This window comes from Sinocyclocheilus anshuiensis, unplaced genomic scaffold (genome assembly GCF_001515605.1).
Source record: "Sinocyclocheilus anshuiensis isolate Anshui unplaced genomic scaffold, SAMN03320099.WGS_v1.1 scaffold838, whole genome shotgun sequence".
In the NCBI taxonomy this organism is placed as follows: domain Eukaryota; kingdom Metazoa; phylum Chordata; class Actinopteri; order Cypriniformes; family Cyprinidae; genus Sinocyclocheilus; species Sinocyclocheilus anshuiensis.
The window spans coordinates 1,959,872-1,974,262 of record NW_015539915.1 but is presented as its reverse complement, the minus strand read 5'-3'; the positions used below and the strand labels follow the sequence as shown (position 1 = coordinate 1,974,262).

General features: G+C 37.7%; 1 protein-coding gene across 1 annotated transcript; it reads left to right on the top strand.

Annotated features, from left to right (window-relative positions):
• The first annotated feature begins 1,189 nt into the window (after positions 1-1,189).
• LOC107686474 (stAR-related lipid transfer protein 7, mitochondrial-like) lies at positions 1,190-10,087 on the top strand. Its single transcript, XM_016483511.1, has 8 exons — positions 1,190-2,206; positions 2,560-2,720; positions 2,946-2,995; positions 4,570-4,680; positions 5,114-5,196; positions 5,303-5,402; positions 5,488-5,572; positions 9,049-10,087. The coding sequence occupies exons 1-8, from the start codon at positions 1,755-1,757 to the stop codon at positions 9,210-9,212; spliced, it is 1,206 nt and encodes a 401-aa protein (XP_016338997.1). The 5' UTR covers positions 1,190-1,754; the 3' UTR covers positions 9,213-10,087.
• Positions 10,088-14,391: the final 4,304 nt, after the last annotated feature.

The following is a 14,391-nucleotide window of genomic DNA, read 5'->3' as shown; positions in this document are numbered from 1 at the left end:
TCATGCCCCACAGAAGTTGTAATTGTGTATCTTCCCCAAATATTCCTCCAAAATGTTACTAACAATATATTTCTGCCTCATCATTTTACCAAAACCCACACTAGATCACAGTCAGAAGTTATTACAAACGCTTGTAAAAGATTGATATTAATGTTTAAGTAAAAGTGTTGTATTATTCTCATTGTGTTATATTTCATACTGTATTTTATCAAAAGAATTCACATAAGTTCATCAGAAAATGTTTCGTTTTCTAAAAAAAAAGTTTTTTTAAATTCTAGTAATACAATTTATATCAGGATCAGAGGGATGTGGGTGGGCAAGCCATGTAATGCCACAACTTACACATAAGTGTTTAGATCATCTTTTCTCTTGACAAAATCAATGTAATGCCAATATTTCCATGTGCTGAATGTAAGCTTTTCCATATTCCAAGCTTGCCTGCTTCACTGGTGACTTCATTTGCCTGTGCAAATCATGAAAATTATTAATATAAATCTATGAATTATTGGATTGTTGGACTTCAAACCAGTAGGTGTTGAGGCATCAAAAGTAACTAAGTGACGAGCTGTTTTATGCATGGCAACTAATATTATTACTGAAATCTTATTAGTAATTAGTTACACTACTAATTATGCAAAAAGTAATATTATTACTGTAACTATTTACTAGTAACTGCCTAACACTGGATAGGACATTTATTGCCCATTTGAACCAATAAAGACAAGAATCAATATATCTAGATAGATAGATGCCTGAAGTTTAGTAGAACAATATAGACTGTGTCTACGCATGAATTTTACAAAATATATTACTTAATATTTACTTACGTAACTATTACTTAACTATTACTCCAACATATGACGAATAATAAAATGTGGTAGTAATAATAATAATAATAATAAATAATAATTAGTAGGTGTGTCCAAACTTCTGACTGGTAGTGTACATATGTGTACTTACAGCACGGAGTAGACACGTGGTAAATCTGTTTAACCTTATAGTTGTAGAGGACCTTTACCATGGGTTGATTTAAGGTGAGGCATGTGAACTTGCTGGTTGATCCAGGGTGGCGACCAACGAAGACAGACAGCCTTATTACCCTATTAGAATGAGAGGCGCATCCTCGACGTAAGAGCCAGCCAATAGAAACTCGTAAAAACTGAGAAGGGCGTAGCCAATAGTCATGTTTGACGCAACTCGCACTCCTCTAGAGAGGTGTGAGGGCATGAAGCTAACGCAGGAGGATAAACGTAAGATTAATTTAACGATAGGAATACGAAAATCAGTTTAGCTGTCATAAAATACCGGGTAGGACATACCGTTGAAAACATTCGAGTTGTTTTCGTTGATTTAATCGCAGTTTGCTCGCGGTCGCATGTCATTGAATGTTGGCTAGCTAACTAACTACGTTAGTCAGTTGATCTGTTATTGCAGTTGTTCGCAAATGTCGAACTGTTTGTTTATCTAGTAAATTACTAAGATAGCGTCTCATAATATGAGATTAGAATACGAAAAAAATAATTGATTATGCTCTGGTGCATTTTAGTTGTCCATTAAAACCTGTCGTTAACTATTTTGCAAGATAATCGCTAGTGCATGTCAATTTGACATTGCGTTGCACTTGTCTCAGTCCTATCAATACATGGGAACTAATTTGTATAGTAAATCTTTGTTTTTTAGCTAATTCAGGGCGCATTAAAGTGCACTTCAAAGTCAAATCTAGAAATCATCGAGTCGTGGTTCTAGAAACAAAGATGTTCCCCTCCGTCCAGCATCGCCCCGTGTGCAATATAGGGGCCAGAGCTGTCCGATTGCAACGCTTTAGCACTTTTAAACCAAGTGGTGCGATAAATAGCAAATCGTGGAGTTTGTCGTGGCTGGGTGAGCGCGTGGGCCTGCTGGTGTCATGGATCCAAAAAGCAGGTAGGGGAACGAACAAGCTGGCCTCCGACAAAAAGAAGAAGGAGAGACTGTTGTCTATATTCGCCAACCATTGTAGTTTTGTGACGGGCCAGAGGCTGAGAAGGGCCCTTCAGATAGGAGAGCTGTACTCAAACCTGTACTCTGAGAGGAGCAGGTGGACACTGGTGGGCAACATATGGCGGCGCCTGCAGAGCAAACATGCCCACACTGGAAAACTCCTAGCAGCACTGGCTGGGGTCTTCATGTGGGAAGACGAGAAGATTGGAGATGATGAGCTGAAAAGGTACTTTCCTCACTTCTGGACTGATTATATGGTGCTATTTGTAATTTTGGAAACAAGACACCGCTATTATCTGATATTAAGCGTTTGCTGTCAAACGGGCCTTAGCTGTGCAGGTCAGATAGCGCCTCTCCCTTCTATTAACCAGTCAGAAACGCTCTCTAGTTGTCAATCACTTTTCACGTTTAGGTGTTATGGCATCGGATTGGCTGTTAGAGGGCGTGGCTTTGATGAGGGGAGAGGCGCAATTTAGCCAAATGTTATTTGAACTTATTTTTAACACATTTGGTATCATTTTATCTTCTTGTTTATGCATTTATTGTGGTTAAGGCAACTTGTCTGAACTTGTGCTTTAGGTGTGCATGGGAGCTGCAGGCACTGGAGTCGGTGAGAAGCCAGAATGTGAACCCAAAGACAGCCGTGCATGCGGATCCAGGCTGGGAGGTGGTCGTGGAGAAGAAAAACGTCAGAGTTTGGAGGAGACCCATCCAGGGTAGCCATCTTTTTGAATACAGAGGTACGTTTTAAATTATAATAGCATGTATTTATTGTGTCCTTCATTAGTAATAAATACATTTTTGTAAATTCATGTGAGACTTGAATGGCTTTGTGAAAAGGGTATCTTTGCAATGGCACATGCACTTTGAAGGACCCCTTCATATCAAATTTAACTGATCATCAAAGTGACTTTGTCCAGTCCTGTTCAAACAATGGATTTACATGACTGGTTCTCTCTTTACAGTGTTTGGTTCATATACAGATGTCACCCCCCGGCAATTCTTCAATGTTCAGGTACTAAATAATTGACTTAATATTAAACACCCAATTATTACAGCAAGACAAAGTAAAACTACATCCGTTCAAGCTTCCAACGCCTTACATGCAGGGTTGCCAGCTTTGGTTACCTGGCTGGAGTGAGATGACATGGTCTGAACCAGTCACAGGCACCTATATGAGGTTTTGAGGATGCAACCATTCATTTTTAGTTTCATCTTAATAATTAAGGTTAATTTTCTACAAAATACACAGTTTTATTTTAAAGAAACTTTTCAACACTCAATTGCGTGCTGTTTATCTTCCTAGTATATCTTGAGAAGGACGAGCAAGTCATATGTCCTACAGCCTAATTTATAAATAATAATTAAAAAAGCAAGTAAGACCACTTAAAATCACTAAATTATACATAATTAAGAAAAAACACAGTTTTACCAGCTCAATGGTCAGATGTTCTGCTGGCACACATTTTCTGAACACATGAATAACATGTTACTGTTGTTATTTCTCCTGTAAATGTAGGGGACTCATAAGATTTCATTACAGTTACTGTTTCTATATATACTTCCTTATATAAATTTGATGTTCAGCAACAAATATTTGGTGAAAATCATAATATTTTAATCTAAATTATTGCGTTCTTTATTCTGTTGCACTCCTATCGGATATGCATACATGCGCATCTTTGAAGTTTAACACGACCTGCATGCACTTAGATATTGTGACTGTTTCACACAATGGGAATATGCATGTGACTCATAATGTTTACAGAATAAAGAATAAAAGAGTAAAATACAAGTTATGCACTGGAGCAAGGCAAGGCAAGTTTATTTATATAGCACATTTCATACACAATGGTAATTCAAAGTGCTTTACATAAAATAAAATAATAATAACAATAAAACAAGGAATTTAAAAACTTTGAAAATGATTTAAAAATTGATTTAAGAGGTTTAAAATGAATTTCAAACAGTTAAGCAGGTGAGGAGACCATTACAATAGTCCACCCTGCTGGTGATAAAGGCATGAACAAGTTTCTCCAAGTCTAATTCTTGCAATGTTTTTGAGATGATAGTATGCTGATTTAGTTACTGCTTTGACATGACTACTGAAACTAAGGTCTCTGCAGAATCGCACCAAGATTCCTGACTTGATTTTTAGTTGTTTGACCCCTAGAGTCAAGGTATGCATTCACCTTGAGAACTTCATCTTTGTTTCCAAATGCAATAACTTCAGTTTTTTCCATGTTTAACTGAAGAAAGTTCTGGCACATCCAACTGTTAATTTCATCAATGCATTGGCAGAGGGAGTCAATGGGGCTGTAGTCATTTGGCGATAAGGCTAGGTAAATCTGGGTCATTCAAATGCATTTGAAAGAAAGCATCATTCAAATGCATTTTGTGTTGTCTTGTTATTTGGTGTGAGATGTAGTGTGGTGGCCTGAGACTGCATCTGTGTTTCACGCCAAATGCGAGAGTTGGCAACCCAGTTACATGATTCAGGCATAACTTGGTGTGTATGCATGTGGTTGGTATCTGCTGTTGGTATTTGAATGTTATATTTAGACTCCCAAATATTTCCCTTTACTCCAGTTGGACACAGAGTACAGAAAGAAGTGGGACGCGCTGGTTATCAAACTGGACATGGTGGACAGGGACGTCAACACAGGCACCGAGGTCATTCATTGGGCGACGCATTTTCCAGTAAGCTCTGAATCAAGTTCTCCTCTGCATGCTGTCATAACAAGAAAACGTCCTTGTGATTTTTGCAATGGGCAGTGAGTGGGCCCGAGTCGAATTAACAGAAGTGTAATCTAGTACTAGTTGACTGAAGATTTAAAAGCCGTTAAGCTTAATCTTCTTTCTGTCGTGTTTCATCAATCTGCCATGCTGGATTTATTTGCATTGTTAAAAAATTCCTTATTTAAGAAGTTACAAAACTTCAAAATCCTAATAGACTGACATTTAATTTAAGCATGCAAAGCGATTGGCTTAAAAATCTAAGTAAAGGGTATTTTACGTAAGTATTTATATATAGAATAAATGTACATTCTTAACAGCTACTTCAACATGCCTGTTAGTATTTACAGTGTTTAATAGTCATTGATGTTATAATTTGTTGACCTTTCCTGTGCAGTATCCCATGTACTCCAGAGACTATGTCTACGTGCGCCGGTATCATGTTGACATGGAGAATAACTTAATGATATTAGTCTCCAGGTAACTGTTGGTGCCATTTTATAGGCATTATTTAGTGACATTATAATTAGTGTTAATTGGTTGAAGTGTGTCCTTTATATTAAGTGTGCCTTCTTTCTCTTTTCAGAGCCGTCAGACACCCCAGTGTCCCAGAAACCCAGGAGTTTGTCCGAGTTCACTCTTACCAGTCCAAGCTGGTCATCCGTCCACACAGGTCATTTGACGAGGTGAGAATAGGGAATCTCCTGTGTGTCAGTCTGTCTCCGGTTGGTATTAGTTTGCCGTCTTAAGCTAGTTATCTTGTCTCAACAGAATGGCTTTGATTACCTGCTGACTTACAGCGATGATCCTCAGACGGTCTTCCCTCGCTATTGCGTCAGCTGGATGGTGTCTAGTGGTGAGCCCCCTGTCTTATGCACTTTTGTTTTGTGATATGCGCTCCTATTTGGACTGTAAAAACATTAATTGAGAGTTTTTTTTTAGTGGGTTGGATCCAGGGTCGAAAATTATCTGGCAGTGCTGATATGAGGGAATTGAGAGAATTTACAGGACATAAATGTAAAGGATGCATTAAACTGAATAAAAGTGACAGTAAAGACATTTATAGTGTAACAAGTTTTTATTTATTTTTTTTTATAAATTCTGTTCTTTTGAACTTTCTATTTATCAAAGAGTCATGAAAATGTGTCACAGTTTCCACAAAACTATGAAGCAGCACAACCGTTTTCAACATGATAATTAGGGCTGCACGATAAATTGCAATAAAACGCAATGATAACACAGTCGATATTAGGGAAAAGCTGCGATAGTCATGTGCATCTTGTCAGTGAAGCACGGTTCTGTGATCAGTAGTAAACCTCCATCCGAAGGCCAGAGGGCGCTCTCGCGTGGAAACTCCAAATACACCTTGCAGAAGAAACCCAGGAAATCCCTATAGGGGTAGCTAAATAAACAGAAGATTTAACTGCTTTCATTGATTCAACGTGACTAATAAACACATGACTACGACAATATATGATTTATCTGAGTTCTTATTATAATTATTATTTTAATTTTCATTATAATAAAGTATATAATAATGCAATGCTAATTGACATAGCCTTTATCGCTGCTTAGAATACTATGAAATACGTTGCGTGCCTTATTCTGTGTAAGAAGCCACACATTTCACAGAAGGATTTATTTCAAACACTCGACTGACATTATGAAGTGAGTTTGAAGTAAAAACATGTTATTAAATGTGGTATTTTCACGTGCTTTCAGATGGAGTAGCATTTACTACACAGAGACGTAGTTCACTGAGAAACTACGCAAACAACATTTGCAGTGCGATTTCATAATATCAATTTATAATATCGATGATATCGTCTGCGATTATGAATGCGGTTTTGCGCAGCTTCTCAGTGAACTACAGCTCTGTGTAGTAAATGCTGCTCCATCTGAAAGCACGTGCGTGATGGAGATTTACTACTGATTACAGAACCGGCTTTACTGACAAGATGCGCATGACAATTGCATGCGATTTATCGTGCAGCCCTAATGATAATAATACAAAATATTTCTTGAGGAGCAAATCAGCATATTAGAATGATTTCTGATAGGGTTGGGCCGATAGACGATGCCTGACGATAGACTGACAGACATTCCTCCCCCCACTCCCTCTCCCACAATCCACCGCATCCCAGTTCCGTGTTCGGAAAGGAAATGAAGTGTACTACGGAAACTCTAAAGGGAATAAATAGCCTACGAGATGGGAGGATAAAAAATATTTCAGTACTTTTTCTCGCAATTATATCGTTGGGTAAGTATAGGCGACTGTATATAAATTGCGGGCATCAGGGAGTCGCTATTGAAACCGCTTTCGATTGCGCGCTCTCATTTTACTTTCACTTTCACTTTTGAGATTCGCGATCACAAGGATTCTATACTATGGAGCGGCAGTACTTACCACACATTTGACAAGATTAGATGTTTGTCATTGGTGCTCAGGATCTACAAATCATTCGCCATCATCCTATCAGACATTTCTCCTTACTCTGTGTATGTGGTAAGTGAACTTTCATGTACTGTAATGCAACAGGCTACCGCTAGCAAGCGGCTAACCTTTTAGTGGCTCCGTATAACGTGTTGATTGTTTCACGCTTCGGGCACACCCCTAACCCCGCCCCCCGATGTCATCGTCCATCACGATGTTTCACTGTAGACATTGTCCGATGCCAATTTGGTAGACATCGCCCAACCCTAATTTCTGATGGATCATGTGACACTTGAGACTGGAGTAATGATGCTGAAAATTAATGTAATAAATTACATTTAAAATATATTAAAATTAAAAGTTAATTTTAAGTTGTAATGATATTCACATCATGTTTGTTTCAATTATATATGATTTTTATATGTTTGCCCTACAGTTGAGGTCAAAAGTTCCATCCCCCTTTCAGAATCTGCAAAATGTTAATTATTTTACCAAAATAACATGCATTTTGTATAATGCTTCTTATTGTTTATTTAGTACTGAGCTGAATAAGATATTTCACATAAAAGATGTTTACATATAGTCCACAAAAGAAAATAATAGTTGAATTTATAAAATGACCACGTTTAAAAGTTTACACCCCCTTGATTCTTAATACTGTGTTCTTACCTGAATGATCCACAGCTGTTTTTTGTGTTTTTTTTGTGATAGTTGTTCCCACAAATTCTTTGGTTTTCCAGCATTTTTGTGTATTTGAACCCTTTCCAACAATGACTATGATTTTGAGATCCATCTTTTCACCCTGAGGGACTCGTATGCAACTATTAAAGAAGTTTCAAATGCTCACTGATGCTCCAGAAGGAAAAAACATGCATTAAGAGCTGGGGGTGAAAACTTCTTTGAATTTGAAGTAGGGCTGCTCGATTATGCCAAAAATCATAATCACGATAATTTTGGTCAATATTGTAATCACGATCATTTAACACGATTATAATGGGCCATATGACCAAAACTTTAAATTAATGATTTATTTAAAGATAGCAATATATATAAATAATCTAATAAAAAAAAAACAGCATAATCTTCACTGTAAGAATTTAACTTCATTTGTTACTTATTAAAGCTACAAAAAGTCCTTCAGTCTAGAGCAGTAAGTGATTTTGTCTTTGTCTTTTGTTGTTTGATTAATATTAAGCACACAGTCGTAGCAGCATCATAGCCCCCTATCACTTTAAGAGCCGCACCGATCAAATTTACTGTTACACACATATTTTGATTCTCAACTGTTTACGTTCAGTTATTACATAACCGACGAGGGTTTACGTGAATAATCACTAAGCGCCGCTTTTTGACGCATTTTTGCGTCTATTTGAACGTTTAGGCGCACACCTTAGCTAAAAGTTGACTTTACATGTCTGTGTTCTCTTCCGTCTCTGAGCGCATACACAGTTATCCTCCCAAGGATAGTGCAAGACAGTGCAAGTTTTAAAAAGCATGAATAAATCTTTTAAAAGCATGAATAAGTCTAATCAACATTAATAAATCAAGCACGTCCCATTTTGCAAAAGTCACGTTACATTATTTTACTGATTTGCATGTGAAATTGGGCTTTTATGGGGGAGTGAAAGGGGGCAGAATGGGAGCAATAATCGTTTTATCTCGGTCGTCCATCACAATGTTTCACTGTAGACATTGTCCGATGCCAATTTGGTAGACATCGCCCAACCCTAGTGTGTTTCCAGTTGGACTGTCATTATTGCTGAATGCAACTGTACTCATGTTAGTATCACAGATGAATTGACTGCCATCGTGCAAGTCGTCCTTGAAATCTGCCCTTTCTGCAGCTGCTGTTTCTTGACACCTGTTCACTCACATTTCACTTCCTCTCTGTCCCACAGGCATGCCAGACTTCCTGGAGAAGCTTCACACCGCAGCTCTCCGAGCTAAAAACATGGACGTCAGTGTCCACGACTACGTCAGCATCGTAAAACCTACCCAACCCACCCAAGAACGACTAGCTGACAATGCTCACACCGGAGGCCCAAGTCAGATCTACGCCTGAGTATCTGGCCACAGCGATTGATATACAATGGTAACGTAATGACCCAGAACAGAGCATTTTTCACTTATGGGGTCATTAATTGAAGCCACAAAGAAATCCGAACCATCTATTCCCAAAATTATCTATGCCATTGACCAGTCCTGTACTAGCTGTCCTACTGAGCGCTCACGTCCCCTATTTTGTACGCTGTTAGTTTGCTTCCTCTTACTTTCTGTAGGGTACATCTGCTGAGATGAGCCAAAATAATGGCATTTATTAATTGTAGATTCTCCTGCCAAAGCAGTTTTTCACTCCGCATTTACATCACGATCATCAGAATCGATCATGCTGTTGAGATGCTGAAAAACTGAACATGCAAACACCCCACCAGCTTCAACTACAGAAAGCAGTTTGTGTGCAAAGCCACTTTTTTTCACTTTGTGGTTGTTTTTTCCAGTTTATGCTGTAATGAACTGATCTGAGCAGAACCAGATCGACTCACCATCGTCCTCATTTACCGTGTGAATGTTCACTGCCAGTAAAACCCAAACAGCCTTCACAGGATCACCAAAACTGTGTCTTATGCCAACCGCAGCATCCTCACGATCAGGCTCAGCTTCCTCCTGCGCTCTAGAGGGCTGTTTAAAAAGTCTAAAACATCTTTTCTACTCTGAACTCCAGCAAATGAGGACACTGTGATTTGATGTTGTAATGAAAGTGAAAGGATGGTGCATAAGTCGGCATACAAACTCACTGAAGGATGGATTTTGTGCAAAAAATTTGGGGGTGTTTTTTGTGATTGGGAATCCACTCTGATGGAATTGTCTGTGTTATACAGGTTTATACTTAAAAAAAAAAAAAAAAAAAAAAAAAAAAAAAGTAAAAAAAAATGTAATCAAAATTCTGGTCCTGTTTGGTCTGCATCCCATCGTTTGACCTTTATTTCATACTGATGTGTGTCATAACACACCAGTGAAGTTACAGATACAGTAGCACGTCAGTGGAAAAACGTATGTAAATCATCTAAGGTACATGCACGTTGACTTTTGATTGTATCCGCTTCTTGTTTATGGTCTCTGCAGAGAAACATTTGAAATGAAAACAGATCTTTCAAATCCCAAGGTCAGATTTTATTTGGTGGATGTGTGCAAATGTATACTCGTTTATGACATTCAGATGTCCTCTGTTTGAATGAGGTTAGGACTTGATAATGGCATGACACTTTTTGTTACATGATTGTTAACTAAACGGGCATACATTTTTTTTTTTAAATGTTGCACTTCAAGTGTGAATGGTCCCAAATACGCACTGTTAGAGTTAGTTGATTTTGACATCCATATAATCAACCATGTGAGTTTCTGTTTTGAATATCTGTTCTTTATTGAAGGTGTAAGTAAACATCAGTCCTATTTACTTTTGTTCCATATGAAATTAATTCCTCCGTTTTTTTTTTGTTACTATGTCCTTGTTTCTTTAATTTAGTCAGAATACTCATTGCACCATTTTGTTAAGGTTCATAAAAAGACATAGCCTAAATGTATTTGTGTATGTTTAGCATTTAGATAGCACTGCCGTTTACATCACAGTACTTTTTTTTTTTTGTTAAAAAAAAAAATGTTTTAAGGCTATGGCGATCATGGTTTTCTATGATTTAGATAGAAATCTATGTTTCATGTTAAAAACTATTGTTCACAGTGGTCAGTCAAGGGGTATTTTAGAAAGGTCTTGTTAATAAGGAATATTCCACATTTATAGATGTTATGCTCTACTGACAACATTTGTGGCATGTTTTCGATTACCACAAATAGTTTTGATTTGGACCTCAGTTGTTTATTTTTATGAACTGAGGTGCAGGTTGAAATTATGTAGTCTGCTAATAGAGCATAACTACACTTTTTTTTTTTTTTGCCCTTTAATGCATACAAATATCCCAGTGTCATATCTTGTTCTGTTTCCCAAAAAAAAGAGTGTTAATTTATTCCCAGGAAATTTACATTTCTGTCCACCCATCCTGAATATGGTTGTTGAGCGCATTCAATATTTTCTGTCATTTCATCTAAACATCACATTTAAATCTCAGATATTCACTAGTGTATTAAAAAAGTGCATTTTCTTGGTGTTTGACTGTACTCTGCTTATGATTTGAGTCAAAGCATTATGATAAAACCCAACTGCAGCTTAATGCGCTTGATGGCATTTTCACTTTTTCTAATATCTAAACTAGAAGTGTTCTACTGTAATCTCAAGTGAAATAGTGTATGTATGAATGAATGATGGATGAATGATGGAGACGCCGGAAGCATGAGAGTTTGATTTTGCTGATGTGAAAATGAACCACCTAATTCATTAATTGGTGACAATAAAATAATTTGAATTCATTTCTGAGTCTTGTTTCATTTTTATTAATGTATAGGCATAGTATGGAAGTCTGTGACCTTCAAAAACAGGTCAGTAAATCTGATGTTTTAATAGCTTCTAATCATCATATGCAGCCACTTCTGGGAACAGCAGAATAAAAGTCCCAATAACATTTCATAGATTGCATTTATTTAATAGTCTAGATATGCATTATTAATGGTGTTTGCTAAGTATTATTATCAGTATTATCATTGCTCATATTGAAGGTTAGTGATCTAAATAAGCTGCTAACCTAAATTGCAGCAAAGCCTCAGTTACACCCTAGCATTGTGTCAGCATGCAAACACAACTGAGGATCTCTTTTAAAAGTAAATGTACAAGTCAAGTTCTGTATGTTACTTTTGTTCCTGTTCAATATGCACCTTACACCTAGACCACTGACTTGAGTATGTGTATATATAGTGACGGAATACATAATGGTAGTCATGATTGTACTTCAATTACAGTGCATTTTCATTGGCTGGATTTCTGTAGCATTTATTGATTGATTACATTCATAGTTAGAAATTCATTCATCCATCCATTTTATGGTATCTTTTTTTAAACCGCTCAGTGAATCAGTGTTCAAAATCTTCATAAGGTGCTATAAATAATTATAAAATATGAGCAGATCGAATCTCCAAAGATTCAATAAATACAACACTTGTGCACAGGCAAACAGATGACACAATACCTGTGCGGAGTCCATTACTTCAAAAATAACTGGAGCTGAGCAGTGCAACCTAACATGACCTCCGATGGTAAAACAGAGTGGTTCATTCATCTAGAGACTGACTGTAAGTGCAGCTCTGCAGTGAGCTCCACCCATCATCATGACCTCCCGACTGCATCTAAGATTGCATTTACTCGAGCAAGGTTTGTATTACTAAAGTCTTTTTGTCTTACAGTCAGATATTTATGTTTCAGTAGTGAAAACGGTGGCTGATGTGCAGAATTTGTCCATACATTTTCTTGATGAATAAGGTTGCAACTGGACTTGGACATTTTCTATCACTTTAATGCCAATTGTAAAAAAATTGAAGAAAAAACTGATTACAAATTTACCCTGTGTGGATTGAGCGCTACTCTGAATATTGGGGGTTGGGTACATGTCTCTATGTTTATGGTGGTTACAGCTTTCTTACCTTTTAAATCAATAGGGTATATGAGTAAATTGAAAGGACATGAAGAAAGAAATATGTGAAGCCATGGCATCAGCTTTGCTGAGAAAGTGCGGCTTGGCATTTCTTGTTGCACTCATTTTTCTAGTCGTAATGATCATGTCAGACTCATCAAACAAAACAACACAATGCATTTTATTCTTTTTAAAATACTCTTGTTTGGGACAAGAAATTTACACAGACAAGGTTGGATTCTTCTGATACACACGGTTTGATTCTTCAGATTGTGGATCTAAGAGGAAAAGAACAGCAAGAAGAAAAACCTGGTTGAAAGTGCACACAAGTCTCCAAAGTGCTTGGCACAACCATGGACAGAAAGGGAACTGCATGGTTAGATCAAGCACAATGGCGTCCTGGGCAAAGTCAAAGTCAGCAGAAACTTGTTCAAGTTGTGGATCAGTCACAAAAGACAGGACGGAACCATCCATGTACATTAAAATGCTGTTTAAAATCATGCAGAATGCAATGAGGGTCGTCTGGGAACATGTCAAGGCTGTAAGTCTACGCAAGGTGGAACCACAAAGTCAGAGATCACTGGGTAAAGGTAATTGAAAAAGACCATCAAAAGATCAAGTCGTTGTCATCGAGAGTCTTCTTCAGCCATCCTTAGGTATTGTATCTATTCTCAAAAAGACTGTATTCAGCTTTTCAAAAATCTGGAAGTTACTGGAAATTGAAAAGAGCAGTATCGTAGAGGTTGTTGCAGGTGATTACCGAGAGTGACACAATGGGAGACGGGCAGAAAAGGTGTTTGTGATAGACTGCAACTTAGGACGTCTGCAAAAGAAAAAAGAAAAGAAAAAAAGATTAGTCATAGGTCACGTTCTCACTGCAGAGATTCGCAGGCACCGCCCTTCCTGCGCAAAAACTGCGTCAAACCCCACCCTCTCCGAAAATCGTACACCTCCCCATTACCTATGCCTGATGACCAGTCGACAAAACTGTCAATTTTCTCAAATTTCAGTAGAATAATGAAATGGAACTCAAGAGAACTCCAGAATGAGGGTTAACAAACGAGAGTGGTTTGGTAATCAAATGAGTTTGCTGTCATTCAATTGTTCAGAGGTTTTCAAAAATCTATAGAAATAGAGTTTGTCGAACCAGTGGTTGTCTTGTTAAGGGACATCAATAGCTCCCTAGCTTCTTGACTTACTCAAATAGACTGCTCTATGGGCAAATAAGAATAGACCACCAATGTCCTTTTCTTTCGCAGCCAATATCCCACAACATCACAGCCAATGTCTTCTATCCCACAACATCTGGACCTTAGGGCCAATTCTTAACTTGTTACTGCAAAACCTCTTGTGGTAACACTTTCCAAGGTATCCTAGAGTATCTCTTCCAAAAACCTGCCTAGATTCTGCCCATCCATCTGGGTGGTAATCATATTACCCCATACTTGCCATGCCCCATGGGACATTTTGGGTGCGCTAATCAACTCTAAAGGTCGGACAACTGAACCACTTAGCATGATGAAATGGGAGGAAACAAACATTATTAAGGATTATGTTGGAGATGGTGGTACAGAATGAAGGATGAGGATCAGAAAGAACAATTCATAAAATATGAAGGGACAATGGAATTGTCTTAGCCTATATTCTTCGACCAGTCGATCAGTTCCC